Here is a 14,731-nt window from a genome sequence, read left to right on the forward strand (position 1 = left end):
GCGGAGCGGCTGGGCCCGTGAGCCATGGCCGCTGAGCCGGCGTGTCTGGAGCCTGTGCTCCGCAACGGGAAAGGCCACAACAGTGAGAGGCCCGCATACCGCAAAAAAAAAAAAAAAAAAAAGATTTAGTTCTTCATCATTGTGGTAGACTTTCCCTCTTTCCAATGTTTTCTCTAGCTCCTTCTCACTAAAAATAATTTATTAATTCTTTAGAACTGTAACCATGTAGTCTACATAATATTTCTCTTTTCTATATTTTTAGTTTTTAAATTTGTTTTATCCCTCAGTTATTGCTCGCATTTCCCATACTATCTGAAAGAAGAAAGAGTGATGGTATTTGATTCATTTTCATTAAAATTATAAACTTCATGAAGTTTATAATTCATTACAACTTCATTATACACATATGAATGTTGAAAAAACGCTGCCAATTTAGGGTATTAAAAGCATAATAACAACAGCACCAATTATTAAATAAAATAGTTCTTATATGCCAGGCTCTGGAATATAATTAGGTATATAAAATGCTAAGCATTCTATAAACCTACGGAATCTTCAAACATTATTATGAGTGAGAAGGAGAAGACCTGGAGAGGTTAAATAATTTACCCAGGACTACATGGAGGAGCCTGGATTTGGAACTTTGAATGTCTAATTCCACATGCTCTTAACCAAAGGAACCGCATTTCTAAAAATAAACCAACAAAAATGTAGGCCTTTCTTATATGGCAAAGAATTCTAATAAGAATTTTAAGTTAAATTTGTAGTGTCTCAGAGACATTGATACTGACTATTCTTTTTGTCAATGTAATAAATTAACAATAGTGATATCTCCTTTGTCACAAAAGGTATAACATTCTCGGGGGAAATCTTCAATCACAGATTAAAAACTTTTTGCGAGTTCCACCATTTGTTTAAATCTGAATAGAACACTGACATGTAAAAGAAACTGGCATTATTTTTGGAATTTCAAGTTACATGTGGTTAAATAGTCGTGGGACAAAATACCTGTCAGCATTTTGGACTCATTTACCTCCCAACAGTCCTGGGAGACTGCCTGGTGAAGAGAAGAATGAGAGGGACAGGGCAGGACAGGCTTGCTAACACAAGACCCTGCTGCCTAGACCACTGACAAAGGGAAAGGAACGTTACTGCTTGCGTGTTTCTTACTATAAATAACTCTCTGTTAAAAATCCACTTAAAAGCTTGCTTTGATTCGTTCTAACTCACAGTTGGAGGCTATCTGTGGCCCCCCTCTTTCAAGTTAATCTACAGCCAACAGTGTATCTTTGGAGGGTTATGGGTAGAGAAAGAAGAAAATACCCAAGGCATTTGAATACATGTGTGTATTAGAACCACAGTGACATGCATATGTGTGTCTGTGTATTTTTTTAAGAGATGCTTCATTTTTAATTGATCTCAAGCACAGAATACCAGTGACGCACAGAACGACTGCGTGAAAACTCAGAAAGCAGGCTGCCAGTTCCCAGTTAAGCAATGTCCTCGTCACGTGACATGTTTACTCCCTCCCTGGGTATAATTTATGCGAGACCTCATGAGGGCCCACAGGCTCAAGACTCCCAGAAATCCTTTTTTATAGAGCAGGTGACTATCACAGAAACTGGGTGATCTGCTAAAAACATGAAGCCAGTTTAGTAAGAGAAGATTTCTTTTTAACGTATTTGTTTTTACCTTATCTTGCCCTTAAAAGAATTTGATGGGGCCAAGGAATCTTAAGACAATTATAAATTCTGGGATCTCGGGTTTTATGGTTTTCTACATAGCTCTGATTCAATTGTTATTTCCGCACTCACATGAATCTAAATGATCAAATTAAAATGATTTACAGGCTCACATGAACCATGGGCTCCTGCTGCATTAGTTAATTGGAAAAAGCTGCTATGTATACTTAACTCCTAGAATATAAAAATAGACAGCCACATATATTACATAAAGACACTTGAAACACAAATCAGTGAGGCCCATATGCTACGTGTCTAGTTGGTCAGCATTCTTTTTTCTGTTTAAAGATGACATCCTACCCGGTAAGGGCAAGCTTTGGTGAGCTGGAATTCACTCGTTGTGAAATTAATCATCTGCACATCGGTGCCAAACCTATAAAGAAAAAAATGTTTAAAATAGCATTCAGATCACCAAGAAAGAAAGAAGAACATACGTGTGCATATAGATATATATGCATTTATTTGCACACAGACACAATTCACCCCAACCTGTCACTCCTGTGTCCCAGCCCCCCACGCTGTACCAGGCATGTTGTAAGAGCTCAATAAATACTGTTGAATGAATCATGTTGGCAGCACAGAATGTAAAGAATCATATGGTGACAGAAGCTCCCAACATGAAGCAATTTTTTTTCCCCAAATGGTTCACAGCTATGGAACCTGATAGGAAGTGACTCTCAGCCATGGACCGTTCTATCTCCCAGTGGACATCTGGCCACATCTAGAGACACTTTTGGTTGCTGCAGCTGGGGAGGTCCCACTGGCATCTACTGGGTGGGAGCCAGGAATGCTGCTAAACATCCTTCAAAGCACAGAACACCCCTACTCCCACCCCAAACAGAGACTCATGTGGTCCAAAACATCAGGAATCCTGAAGCTGAGACCCAGGGATGAGCCAGAAGAGGAAACATGCTAAGTGAAACTGTGACTACTGTGCAAAAATAAGATGTAACGGACGTGAACTATGATCATATTTTGTATAACAACACTAGGTTAAAACACACTGAACCACTAAACTCATTTCTTGTGTTGCCCAGAGGTCACTGTGATTTCAATTCTAAATTTTAGGAGTACATGTGAAAAATCATGATTGTAAAGGTTCCCTGACAAGAAAAGAATATTCTGCTGGGCCCTGGACTTGACATGGTAACATTCAAGACCCACACAGTACCCAGAACTGGGAATTGTCCTCAGGGGTCTGCACTGAGGAGACGGGGGCTGTGGTCACAGGCTGATCCCATGCACATCCACACACAGGTCCCAGGGAAAACGCAAAGGACGTTAAATAATTCTGGGTCTTAACAGGACCTCCCAACACCCCGTGAGAGGTCTTCACCAGCTGGGCATTACCATTTGTGCAGCAGGCGCGCGGCAGCCTCGGGCTTCGGGTACAAGGAGACAGGCAGGAGCTGCAGGGAGACTGGCCATGAGGAAGGGTTCTTCACCACAAAGTACTTCGCCTAGACGTGCAGAGAAGAGAGTCAGACCCCAAGGAAGGCAGACCACTCCTGAGATGCCCCTGCAAAAGTGCATCACCTGCATCTAACCACGAACGATCACCCAGTCAATTCCTCTCCCCTCTGAACTTCAAACTCACTCACTCCTACTGAAGCCCGTGTTAGTCAGGATTTTCTCTGTTTTTGCAGTTGAATACTTTCTTAGCTGATAGATTCTGAACTGAATACAGACTTCATAAAACGTGTTTGTTTTAAGCACTTTCAGTCTGTTCACGAGTTTTACCCCTTACTTTGTTCTTCTGACACCTCCCTCCTAAAAGCACTGAATGGCATATGTGTGTCACTTAATTTCAACTAATTTTGGTTCTAAAACAGTATCTCAAGGTGGCGATACTCTGATAACATAAAAACCCAAGAGCTGGGGTGAAATGAAGAGATGAAAAGACGCAGGACTCTCACCACGCTGTTCCTCAGGGCGGTGGCACTGAAGTTTATCACGAGGCCAGCCTCCGGGATCAAGCGAGGCAGGAAGAGAGCAAAGGGTTCGGACTCCTTGGATTTCTTCGAGTGGGCAAACCGAGTCATGCCTAAAACGTTCCTCCTGTGTAATTCGTAAACAAAGAAATTATGAAAAATAATTTTGACAGAAAAAAAGGAAATCACTTCCACTAAGAGGAACAAGGGGATCTTGGAAGAAAATGATTTATTTGGGGTCTGGGTGACACAAACTACAAGATGATCCTGGAAGGTCCTGTTTTACTAGAGAGCAAGGAAGTGCTCAAAGAATGATTGGCACACAGCGCTCCCATCAGGCAAATCTGGGACAAGTCAGCATCAAAAATAATAATTGTGGTAAGGACCAAAGAATCCATAGTGATGCTCAAAGAGTGTAGAATGAACAAAATAATTAGAAACATCACCATTTTTGCAGCCATCAATTCAACAACTGATCCCAGGCAAGGATTATCAATGGATGCCAAAATCATGGGGTGAAACATTCTTAGGGAACAGGAAATGTACATGGTCTTGAATTATCATAGCATATATTATGTATTAATTGCAAAAGGAAAACTATCTACAATGGAGAGAGTCAAACGATTCAACTGAGCAATGTCAATAATGGGACAAATTGACATTTATGTCCCTCCCTCAGGTGATGAAATGATAAGGACACAACACCGACCAAGTAATTAGTACTCTTCCCCGAAATGCTCAACAGGAATGTAAACTTGAAGAAGCAACCCCCAAAAAACCCAACGTGTTGAATGTTCTGTAAGACAACTGGCTAGGACGCTTTAAAACACTGACACTATGAAAGACGAAAAAAAGTGCAGACGCTAGTCTGAAGAAAATTAAGGAAACATGACAACCAAATGCAATGCATGGTCCTTGAATGGACTCTGGATTTTATAAAAGGAAAAAGAGAGGAGGGACCTTCAAGATGGCGGAGGAGTAGGACGTGGAGATCACCTTCCTCCCCACAAATACATCAAAACTACATCTACACGTGGAACTGCTCCTACAGAACACCTACTGAACGCTGGCAGAAGACCTCAGACCTCCCAAAAGGCAAGAAACTCCCCACGTACCTGGGTAGGGCAAAAGAAAAAAGAATAAACAGAGACAAAAGAATAGGGACGGGACCTGCACCAGTGGGAGGGAGCTGTGAAGGAGGAAAGGTTTCCACACACTAGGAAGCCCCTTCACTGGCGGAGATGGGGTGTGGGCAGGGGGGAAGCTTCAGAGCCATGGAGGGGAGCGCAGCAACAGGGGTGCAGAGGGCAAAGTGGAGAGATTCCCACACAGAGGATCGGTACCAACCAGCACTCACCAGCTCGAGACGCTTGTCTGCTCACCCGCCGGGGCACATGGGGGCTGGGAGTTGAGGCTCCGGCTTCGGTCAGATCCCAGGGAGAGGACTGAGGTTGGCTGCGTGAACACAGCCTGAAGGGGGCTACTGTGCCACAAGCAGCCGGGAGGGAGTCCAGGAAAAAGTCTGGACCTGCCTCAGAGGCAAGAGACCATTGTTTTGGGGGTGCGTGAGGAGAGGAGATTCAGGTAACCGCCTAAACGAGCTCCAGAGACGGGCGTGAGCCGTGGCTATCAGCTCAGACCCTAGAGATGAGCATGAACCGCTAAAACTGCTGCTGCTGCCACAAAAAATTCTGTGTGCGAGTGCAGGTCACTATCCACACCCCGCCAGGAGCCTGTGCAGCCTGCCACTGCCAGGGTCCCATGATCCAGAGATAAGTTCCCTGGGAGAACACACAGTACGCCTCAGGCTGTTGCAACATCACGTCAGCCTGTACCACTGCAGGCTCATCCCATGTTTGAAGTATAACTACTATACTCCTCCCTCCCCACCCCCAGCCTGAATGAGCAAGAGCCCCCTAATCAGCCGCTGCTTTATCCCCATCCTGTCTGGGCAGGAACAGATGCCTGAGGGTGACCTATAAGCAGGGGCGGGGCCAAAACCAAAGCTGAACCCCAGGAGTTGTGCAAACAAAGAAGAGAAAGGGAAATTTCTCCCAGCAGCCTCAGGAGCAGCGGATTAAATCCCCCCAATCAACTTGATGTACCCTGCTTCTGTAGAACACCTGAATAGACAATGAATCATCCCAAAGTTGAGGCAGTGGACTTCGCGAGCAATTGTAGAGTTGGGGTTGGCAGTCTGCAACTGATTTGTTTCTGATTTTTATGCTTATCTTACTATAGTTTTTAGCACTTGTTAACACTGGGGGATTTGTTTATTGGTTTGGTTATTCTCTACTTTTCTTTTTATTATTTTTATTTTTGATTTTAATAATTTTTAAAATTATTTATTTATTCTTTTCTTTCTTTTGTCTCCCTTTTCTTCTGAGCCATGTGGCTGACAGGGTCTTGGTGCTCTGGCCTGGTGTCAAGCCTGAGCCTCTGAGGTGGGAGAGCCAAGTTCAGGACACTGGACCACCGGAGACCTCCTGGACCCATGTAATATCAATTGGCATGAGCTCTCCCAGAGATCTCCGTCTCAATGCTAAGACCCAGCTCCACCTAATGGCCAGCAAGCTCCAGTGCTGGATGCCCCATGTCAAACAGCTAGTAAGACAGGAACACAGAGAGGCTGCCTAAAATCATACTAAGTTCACAGACACCCCAAAACACACCACCAGACGCAGTCCTGCCCACCAGAAACACAAGATCCAGCCCCATCCACCAGAACACAGGCACCAGTCCCCTCCACCAGGAAGTCTACACAACCCACTGAACCAACCTCACCCACTGGGGGCAGATACCAGAAACAATGGGAACTACAAACCTGCAGCCTGCAAAAAGGAGACCCCAAACACAGTAAGTTAAACAAAATGAGAAGACAGAGAAACACACAGCAGATGAAGAAGCAAGGTAAAAACCCACCAGACCAAACAAGTGAAGAGGGAATAGGCAGTCTACCTGAAAAAGAATTCAGAATAATGATAGTGAAGATGATCCAAAATCTTGGAAATAGAATGGAGAAAATACAAGAAACATTTAACAAGGACCTAGAAGAACTAAAGAGCAAACAATGATGAACAACACAATAAATGAAATTAAAAATACTCTAGAAGGAATCAATAGCAGACTAACTGAGGCAGAAGAATGGATAAGTGACCTGGAAGATAAAATAGTGGAAATAACTACCACAGAGCAGAATAAAGAAAAAAGAAAGAAAAGAATTGAGGACAGTCTCAGAGACCTCTGGGACAACATTAAATGCACTAACATTAGAATTGCAGGGGTCCCAGAAGAAGAAGAGAAAAAGAAAGGGTCTAAGAATCCCCATAAGGTTAACAGCTGATCTTTCAGCAGAAACTCTGCAAGCCAGCAGGGGGTGTCAGCACATACCTAAAGTGATGAAAGGAAAAAACCTACAACCAAGATTACTCTACTCAGCAAGGATCTCACTCAGATTGGATGGAGAAATTAAAACCTTTACAGACAAGCAAAAGCTAAGAGAATTCAGCACCACCAAACCAGCTTTACAACAAATGCTAAAGGAACTTCTCTAGGCAGGAAACACAAGAGAAGGAAAGGACCTACAATAACAAACAATTAAGAAAATGGTAATAGGAACATATATATCGATAACTACCTTAAATGTAAATGGATTAAATGCTCCCACCAAAAGACACAGACTGGCTGAATGGATACAAAAACAAGACCTGTATATATGCTGTCTACAAGACACCCACTTCAGACCTAGGGACACATAAAGACTGAAAGTTAGGGGCTTGAAAAAGATATTCCAGGCACATGGAAAGCAAAAGAAAGCTCGAGTAGCAATTCTCGTATCAGACAAAACAGACTTTAAAATAAAGACTATTACAAGAGACAAAGAAGGACACTAGATAGTGATCAAGGGATCAATCCAAGAAAAAGATATAACAACTGTAAATATTTATGCACCCAACATAGGAGCACCTCAATACATATGGCAAATGCTAACAGCCATAAAAGGGAAAATCAACAGTAACACAATCGTAGTAGGCGACTTGAATAGCCCACTTTCACCAATGGACAGATCACCCACAATGAAAACAAATAAGGAAACACAAGCTTTAAATGACACACTAAACAAGATGGACTTGATATTTATAGGACATTCCATCCAAAAAAAATATACTACACTTTCTTCTCAAGTGCTCGTGGAACATTCTCCAGGATAGATTATATCTTGTGTCACAAATCAAGCCTTGGTAAATCTAAGAAAATTTAAAGTGTAACAAGTATCTTTTCTGACCACAATACTATGAAACTAGATATCAATTACAGGACAAAAACTGTTAAAAATACCAACACATGGAGGTTAAACAATACACTAATAAATAACCAAGAGATCACTGAAGAAATCAAAGAGAAATAGAAAAATACCTAGAAACAAATGACAATGAAAACACAATGACCCAAAACCTATGGGATGCAGCAAAAGCAGTTCTAAGGGGGAAGTTTATAGCAATACAATCCTACCTCAAGAAATAAGAAAAATCTCAAACAACCTACACTTACAGCTAAAGCAATTAGAGAAAGAACCAAAAAAACCCAAAGTTAGCAGAAGGAAAGAAATCATAAAGATCAGATCAGAAATAAATGAAAAAGAAATGAAGGAAATGATAGCAAAGATCAATAAAACTAAAAGCTGGTGCTTTGAGAAGATAAACAAAATTCATAAACAATTATTAGCCAGACTCATCAAGAAAAAAAGGGAGAAAATTCAATTAAACAGAATTAGAAATGAAAAAAGAGAAGTAACAACTGATTCTGCAGAAATACAAAGGATCATGAGAGATTACTACAAGCAACTATATGCCAATAAAATGGACAACCTGGAAGAAATGGACAAATTCTTAGAAAAGCACAACCTTCCGAGACTGAACCAGGAAGGAATAGAAAATATAAACAGACCAATCACAAGCACTGAAATTGAAAGTGTGATTAAAAATCTTCCAACAAACAAAAGTCTAAGACCAGACGGCTTCACAGGCGAATTCTATCAAACATTTAGAGAAGAGCTAATAAAACCTATCCTTCTCAAACTTTTCCAAAATATAGCAGAGGGAGGAACACTCCCAAACTCATTCTACGAGGCCACCATGACCCTGATACCGAAACCAGACAAAGATGTCACAAAAAGAGAAAACTATAGGCCAATATCACTCATGAACACAGATGCAAAAACCCTCAACAAAATACTAGCAAACAGAATCCAACAGCACATTAAAAGGATCATACACTATCATCAAGTGGGGTTTATCCCAGGAATGCAAGGATTCTTCAATATATGCAAATCAATCAATGAGATACACCAAATTAAGAAACTGAAGGATAAAAACTATATGATAATCTCAATAGATGCAGAAAAAGCTTTTGACAAAATTCAACACCTATTTATGATAAAAAAAAAAAACCTCTACAGAAAGTAGGCATAGAGGAACCTACTTCAACATAATAAAGGCCATATTTGACAAACCCACAACCAACATTGTTCTCAGTGGTGAAAAACTGAAACCATTTCCTCTAAGATCAGGAACAAGACAAGGTTGCCTACTCTCACCGTTATTATTCAACATAGTATTGGAAGTTTTAGCCATAGCAATCAGAGAAAAAAAAGAAATAAAAGGAATCCAAATCTGAAAAGAAGAAGTAAAACTGTCACTGTCTGCAGATGACATGATACTATACTACAGAATCCTAAAGATGCTACCAGAAAACTACTAGAGCTACTCAATGAATTTGGTAAAGTAGCAGGATACAAAATTAGTGCATAGAAATTTCTTGCATTCCTATACAGTAATGATGAAAAATATGAAAAAGAAATTAAGGAAACACTCCCATTTATCTCTGCAACAAAAAGAATAAAATACCCAGGAATAAATGTACCTAAGGAGACAAAAGACCTGTATGCAGAAAACTATAAGACACTGATGAAAGAAATTAAAGCCGATACAAACAGATGGAGAGATATACCATGTTCCTGGATTGGAAGAATCAACATTGTGAAAATGATTATACTACCCAAAGCAATCTACAGATTCAATGCAAACCCTATCAAACTACCAATGGCATTTTTCACAGAACTAGAACAAAAAATTTCACAGTTCGTATGGAAACACAAAAGGCCCCAAAGAGCTAAAGCAATCTTGAGAAAGAAAAACGGAGTTGGAGGAATCAGGCTCCCTGACTTCAGACTATACTACAAAGCTACAGTAATCAAGACAGTATGGTATGGGCACAAAAACAGAAATATAGGTCAATGGAACAGGATAGAAAGACCAGAGATAAACCCATGCACATATGGTCACCTTATCTTTGATAAAGGAGGCAAGAATATGCAATGGAGAAAAAACAGCCTGTTCAGTAAGTGGTGCTGGGAAAACTGGACAGCTACATGTAAAAGAATGAAATTAGAACACTCCCTAACACCGTACACAAAAATAAACTCAAAATGGATTAAAGACCTAAATGTAAGGTCAGAAGCTATCAAACTCTTAGAGGAAAACATAGGCAGAACACTCTATGACATAAATCACAGTTAGATCCTTTTGACCCACCTCCTAGAGAAATGGAAATAAAAACAAAAATAAACAAACGGGACCTAATGAAACTTAAAAGCTTTTGCACAGCAAAGGAAACCATAAACAAGACCAAAAGACATCCCTCAGAATGGGAGAAAATATTTGCAAACAAAGCAACTGACAAAGGATTAATCTCCAAAATATATAAGCAGCTCATGCAGCTCAATATCAAAAAAACAAACAACCCAATCCAAAAATGGGCAGAAGATCTAAACAGACATTTCTCCAAAGAAGATATACAGATTGCCAACAAACACATGAAAGGATGCTCAACATCACTAATCATTACAGAAATGCAAATCAGAACTACAATGAGGTATCACCTCATACCAGTCAGAATGGCCATCATCAAAAAATCTACAATCAAGAAATGCTGGAGAGGGTGTGGAGAAAAGGAAACCCTCTTGCACTGTTGGTGGGAATGTAAATTGATACAGCCACTATGGAGAACAGTATGGAGGTTCCTTCAAAAACTAAAAATAGAACTACCGTATGACCCAGCAATCCCACTACTGGGCATATACCCTGAGAAAATCATAATTCAAAAAGACACATGCACCTCAATGTTCATTGCAGCACTATTTACAATAGCCAGGACATGGAAGCAACCTGAGTATCCATCGACAGATGAATGGGTAAAGAAGATGTGGCACATATATACAATGGAATATGACTCAGCCATAAAAAGAAATGAAATTGAGTTATTTGTAGTGAGGTGGATGGACCTCGAGTCTGTCATACAGAGTGAAGTCAGTCAGAAAGAGAAAAACAAATACCATATGCTAACACATATATATGGAATCTAAAAAACATAAAAAAGATTCCGAAGAACCCAGGGGTGGGACAGAAATAAAGACGCAGACAAAGAGAATGGATTTGAGGACACGGGGAGGGAGAAGGGTAAGCTGGGATGAAATGAGAGAGTGGCATGGACATATATACACCACCAAAGGTAAAACAGATATCTAGTAGGAAGCAGCTGCATAGCACAGGGAGATCAGCTCGGTGCTCTGTGACCACTTAGAGGGGTGGGATAGGGAGGGTGGGAGGGAGATGCAAGAGGGAGGGGATATGAGGGTATATGTATACATATAGCTGATTCATTTTGTTCTATGGCAGAAACTAACACAACATTGTAAAGCAATTATACTCCAATAAAGATGTTAAAAAAAAAGGAAAAAGAAAAAGACAGCTATAATGGATATTTTGGGGTCAACTAGGGAAATGTGAATCTAGACGGTATATCAGCTCACATAATTGCATCAGTGTTAAGTTTGCTGGGTATGTAATGGCAGTGTAGTTATATGGAGGAGAACGTTCTCCTTCGAAAAGAATGTCTTTCCTAATAAAGTACTGAGGGTTGAAGTATCATGATGTCTACAGCTTACTTTCAAATGACTCAGCAAAAAGAAAATGTATGTATGTGCACATAGATACAGACGTAGAGAGAGAGAAAAAAGCAAAAGTGGTAAAAATGTAAACAACTAGTGAGTCTAGATTGATTGGGAATATTTGAATATTTACCATACTATACTTTTCAAATCTTCTGAGGTTTGAAATTTGTCAAAATAAAAGGCTAGATATTAAAAATTCCATGTTGAAATTTCAATAAAGTATTATGTCACAATGTCTCCCCAGTGCTGAACAAAGAGAGGTGAAAACATACTTGCAGACGTCACCATTTTTTAATTTCTTCCATCTTTCATACAGTGTATTTGCAAGTTCGGAATCCACATCCCAGGTAGACCAATCCAGAGAAAGGCTCCCTTCCCAGTTAGGATTTTCTACAAGTTAAATCAGATGTACTATTTAGATGTACGGAAAACACAATTCACTTAGTAAATAATGCCAAGGGCTGAGGGTTAAAACTTCTCAAACTGAGAGGACGGTAAAGTGATCAATGTCCCCCTGTCCTCGGACTGCTCTACTAAAAGTCCCTCTAACTCAATGGCAAATGATATATCAAATCAAAGAAACGTATAAAACAAAACTAAATTGAATTATGTGAAGGTAATAACATAAAAGACACATGGCTCATGAATACAGTCTGAAACAAGTTAAAAATCATACTCGGACCATGTTTAACAGCTTTATACCTAAAAGGCTAAACTGCTTCCACGTAAGTGCTAGTCATCATCTAAGCCGGGTTATTAGGCAGAATGCTGATGCGCAAACAGCAAGCCTCAGAAGAGAGCCCAGAGCAGGGCTCAGTCTAGAGAAGGTGCGTGTTTACATTTGTAAGCTGGTCTCTGGCTCACCTTGCCCTCTCTAGTTATCTGTTCTGTTTTGTCTGTGCTAAAGAGCATTATCAGGGCGGAAAAGTGGGAATCTCCCAAAGGAAATCTCTGTGCTATAACACTGTCCTTAGATTACATATTTTAATAAGTCAAAAAGCAGGAAGAAAACCAGGAACAGCTTTCTCTATCAACACTCTGGCCCTCAGGCTCAAACAACAACTAGCGCTCCCTATGCGATGTTTATGCTCCTGTACTAGAGTTTTCAAACACAATTCCAAATTATTTTTTTACTAACTTCTAGTCAGCCCTTTTATAAAAGAACCAGAATCTTCCAATTGTTCCTGGCAACGAGGTTGCTACGATGATCAAATAACGTGTCTGAAAAAAATCCCTTACAAAAGTAGAGGCTAAGACTTCAGGGGGCTTTAATTACACAAGCACTCGGATGTTTCTGGAGGATTCTTAACAATTTCAAGTCGTTCTATTAATGATCATGCTCTTAAAGAACAGAATATGATGCAATGACGTTAATAGGACTAATTATTCCATCTACAAATACGAATTTTCCTCACTACTTCCCACCCAATCCCAAACTAGCGTTCTACAAAAAGCCTAAGGGCAAAATACTTACCCGCTTTTGATTTTCCCATGAAATAATGCATGCCACAATGTGCTATCACTTCAAAACCCAGACTCCCTTCCTAGATTGAAAAGTAATATATGAATAACTTACAACACAACACTAAACACACAAATCCTAATGCACTCAAATGCGTAGCAGACGTTGGCCTCCACCTCAGCGAACTTCCCTTTGTCCAGAAGCCAGACTGCTAGAGAGGGGTTTCTTGGCTTCCTTTCTCCTTGAATGAGAGCTCTAACTGTCTATACAGGCAGGGTCACTACAGTGGATTCTGTGCAATAATCAATGCCCACAGTGACACACACCCCTTGGGCCTGACAGACACCAAGCTGCCTTCTGAAGTCAGGATTAAATTAGTCTCAGGACATTCTTAGTAGGGTTTGTAACAAACTGTACTCTAATCCATAGTAACTCCTAAGCTACTCAGGACATTTAAATGAATGTCGCACTTCCTAGGCTCGGCAAGCAGACCTGCTGCTTCCACACATTCCTGCAGCCTGCCTGCTCCCTCCCAGTCACGCTTCCAGTATGCATCCTTTGATGGGAAAAGGAAATTTCCAAGAAACCTCCCCTGCTCAAAATATGGATGAATGAAATTAACCTTATATTTTGTTTAGCGTAATTTTAGAAGCCCTATCTTTAAGCTTTTAGCTAAACGTGAGGCACTTCTATCTATGAAACACCAACGCTAGTAAGTGTGAAAAATCATAAAGATGGTTGCATGAATGTCTCATAGTGGAAAATTAGAACCCAGCATTATACAGAAGAGCTTGGATCAAAAAGAAGCAATAACAGTAACTAAATGAAAAGAAATAAACATTAAGAAAAAATGAGGCATGTTTAAGATAAGATCTAGATTAAATACAATTTACCCAGATTTTAGAAAGCATTTTCTTAATTATGAACCCTTTCAGGCTTTGGATTTGGCCCGCTAAGGAAATTCAAGGATTATGAGCAGCTGGGAGCCAGTTACCAGACGTCTAAATAAAACATTTAATGATTTAGTTTATTTGAAGTCATTGCAAGTATGTGCTAAAAGCTCAACTGTGTTTGCTACAGCAAGCACATATTCCTTGCTCCATACATTTTGGAAATAAGTGAAAATGAGATCTATCGACCTGTAATGCCTTATTTCATTTGAAAATTACCTCAGCACTTTATGAGAAATAGAAACTCTTTTCAAATAAAGGTTTCTGTATCTGAACAATTTATCATCTAAGACTGGCCGGGTAATTATCCTTCAATTTCTTAGGCAGCCTTAAAAAACATGAGCTCAACTCGGTCAATAAAGTCCAAGCACCGTAAGATAAGTTAATAAAAAGAAACAATAATTACTACAAAAATTATAACACATATGTACTGTGTAAACAATACCTTGGTCGGCGCCAAGTAAATCTGTAGAGGTACTGCAAAAACAGCACCTACGTTTGTAGTCAAAAATACACGGGTGAATAGATTTATGGCAAAGTCTTTAACGGCAAGTTTCAAAGAAAATATTTTCCAACAGCCTGGAGGTAGAAATAAAGGGCCAGTGAAATTCAGAATCTAAAAAGAAAAGAAGTAA

General features: G+C 40.1%; 1 protein-coding gene across 3 annotated transcripts in view; it reads right to left on the reverse strand.

Annotated features, from left to right (window-relative positions):
- TMEM131L (transmembrane 131 like) overlaps window positions 1–14,731 on the reverse strand; it is a 159,942-nt gene that overhangs the window by 39,038 nt on the left and 106,173 nt on the right. For all 3 annotated transcript variants that reach the window (XM_060299665.1, XM_030878277.2, XM_060299666.2), the window contains exons 14-19: window positions 14,542–14,712; window positions 13,159–13,228; window positions 11,957–12,074; window positions 3,659–3,800; window positions 3,093–3,202; window positions 2,043–2,115 (exon numbers count right to left, since the gene is read on the reverse strand). In XM_060299665.1, the coding sequence (XP_060155648.1) occupies window positions 2,043–2,115; window positions 3,093–3,202; window positions 3,659–3,800; window positions 11,957–12,074; window positions 13,159–13,228; window positions 14,542–14,712 (684 nt within the window). The remainder of the gene's footprint in view (window positions 1–2,042; window positions 2,116–3,092; window positions 3,203–3,658; window positions 3,801–11,956; window positions 12,075–13,158; window positions 13,229–14,541; window positions 14,713–14,731) is intronic.

Source organism: Globicephala melas, chromosome 5 (genome assembly GCF_963455315.2).
Source record: "Globicephala melas chromosome 5, mGloMel1.2, whole genome shotgun sequence".
Classification (NCBI taxonomy): domain Eukaryota; kingdom Metazoa; phylum Chordata; class Mammalia; order Artiodactyla; family Delphinidae; genus Globicephala; species Globicephala melas.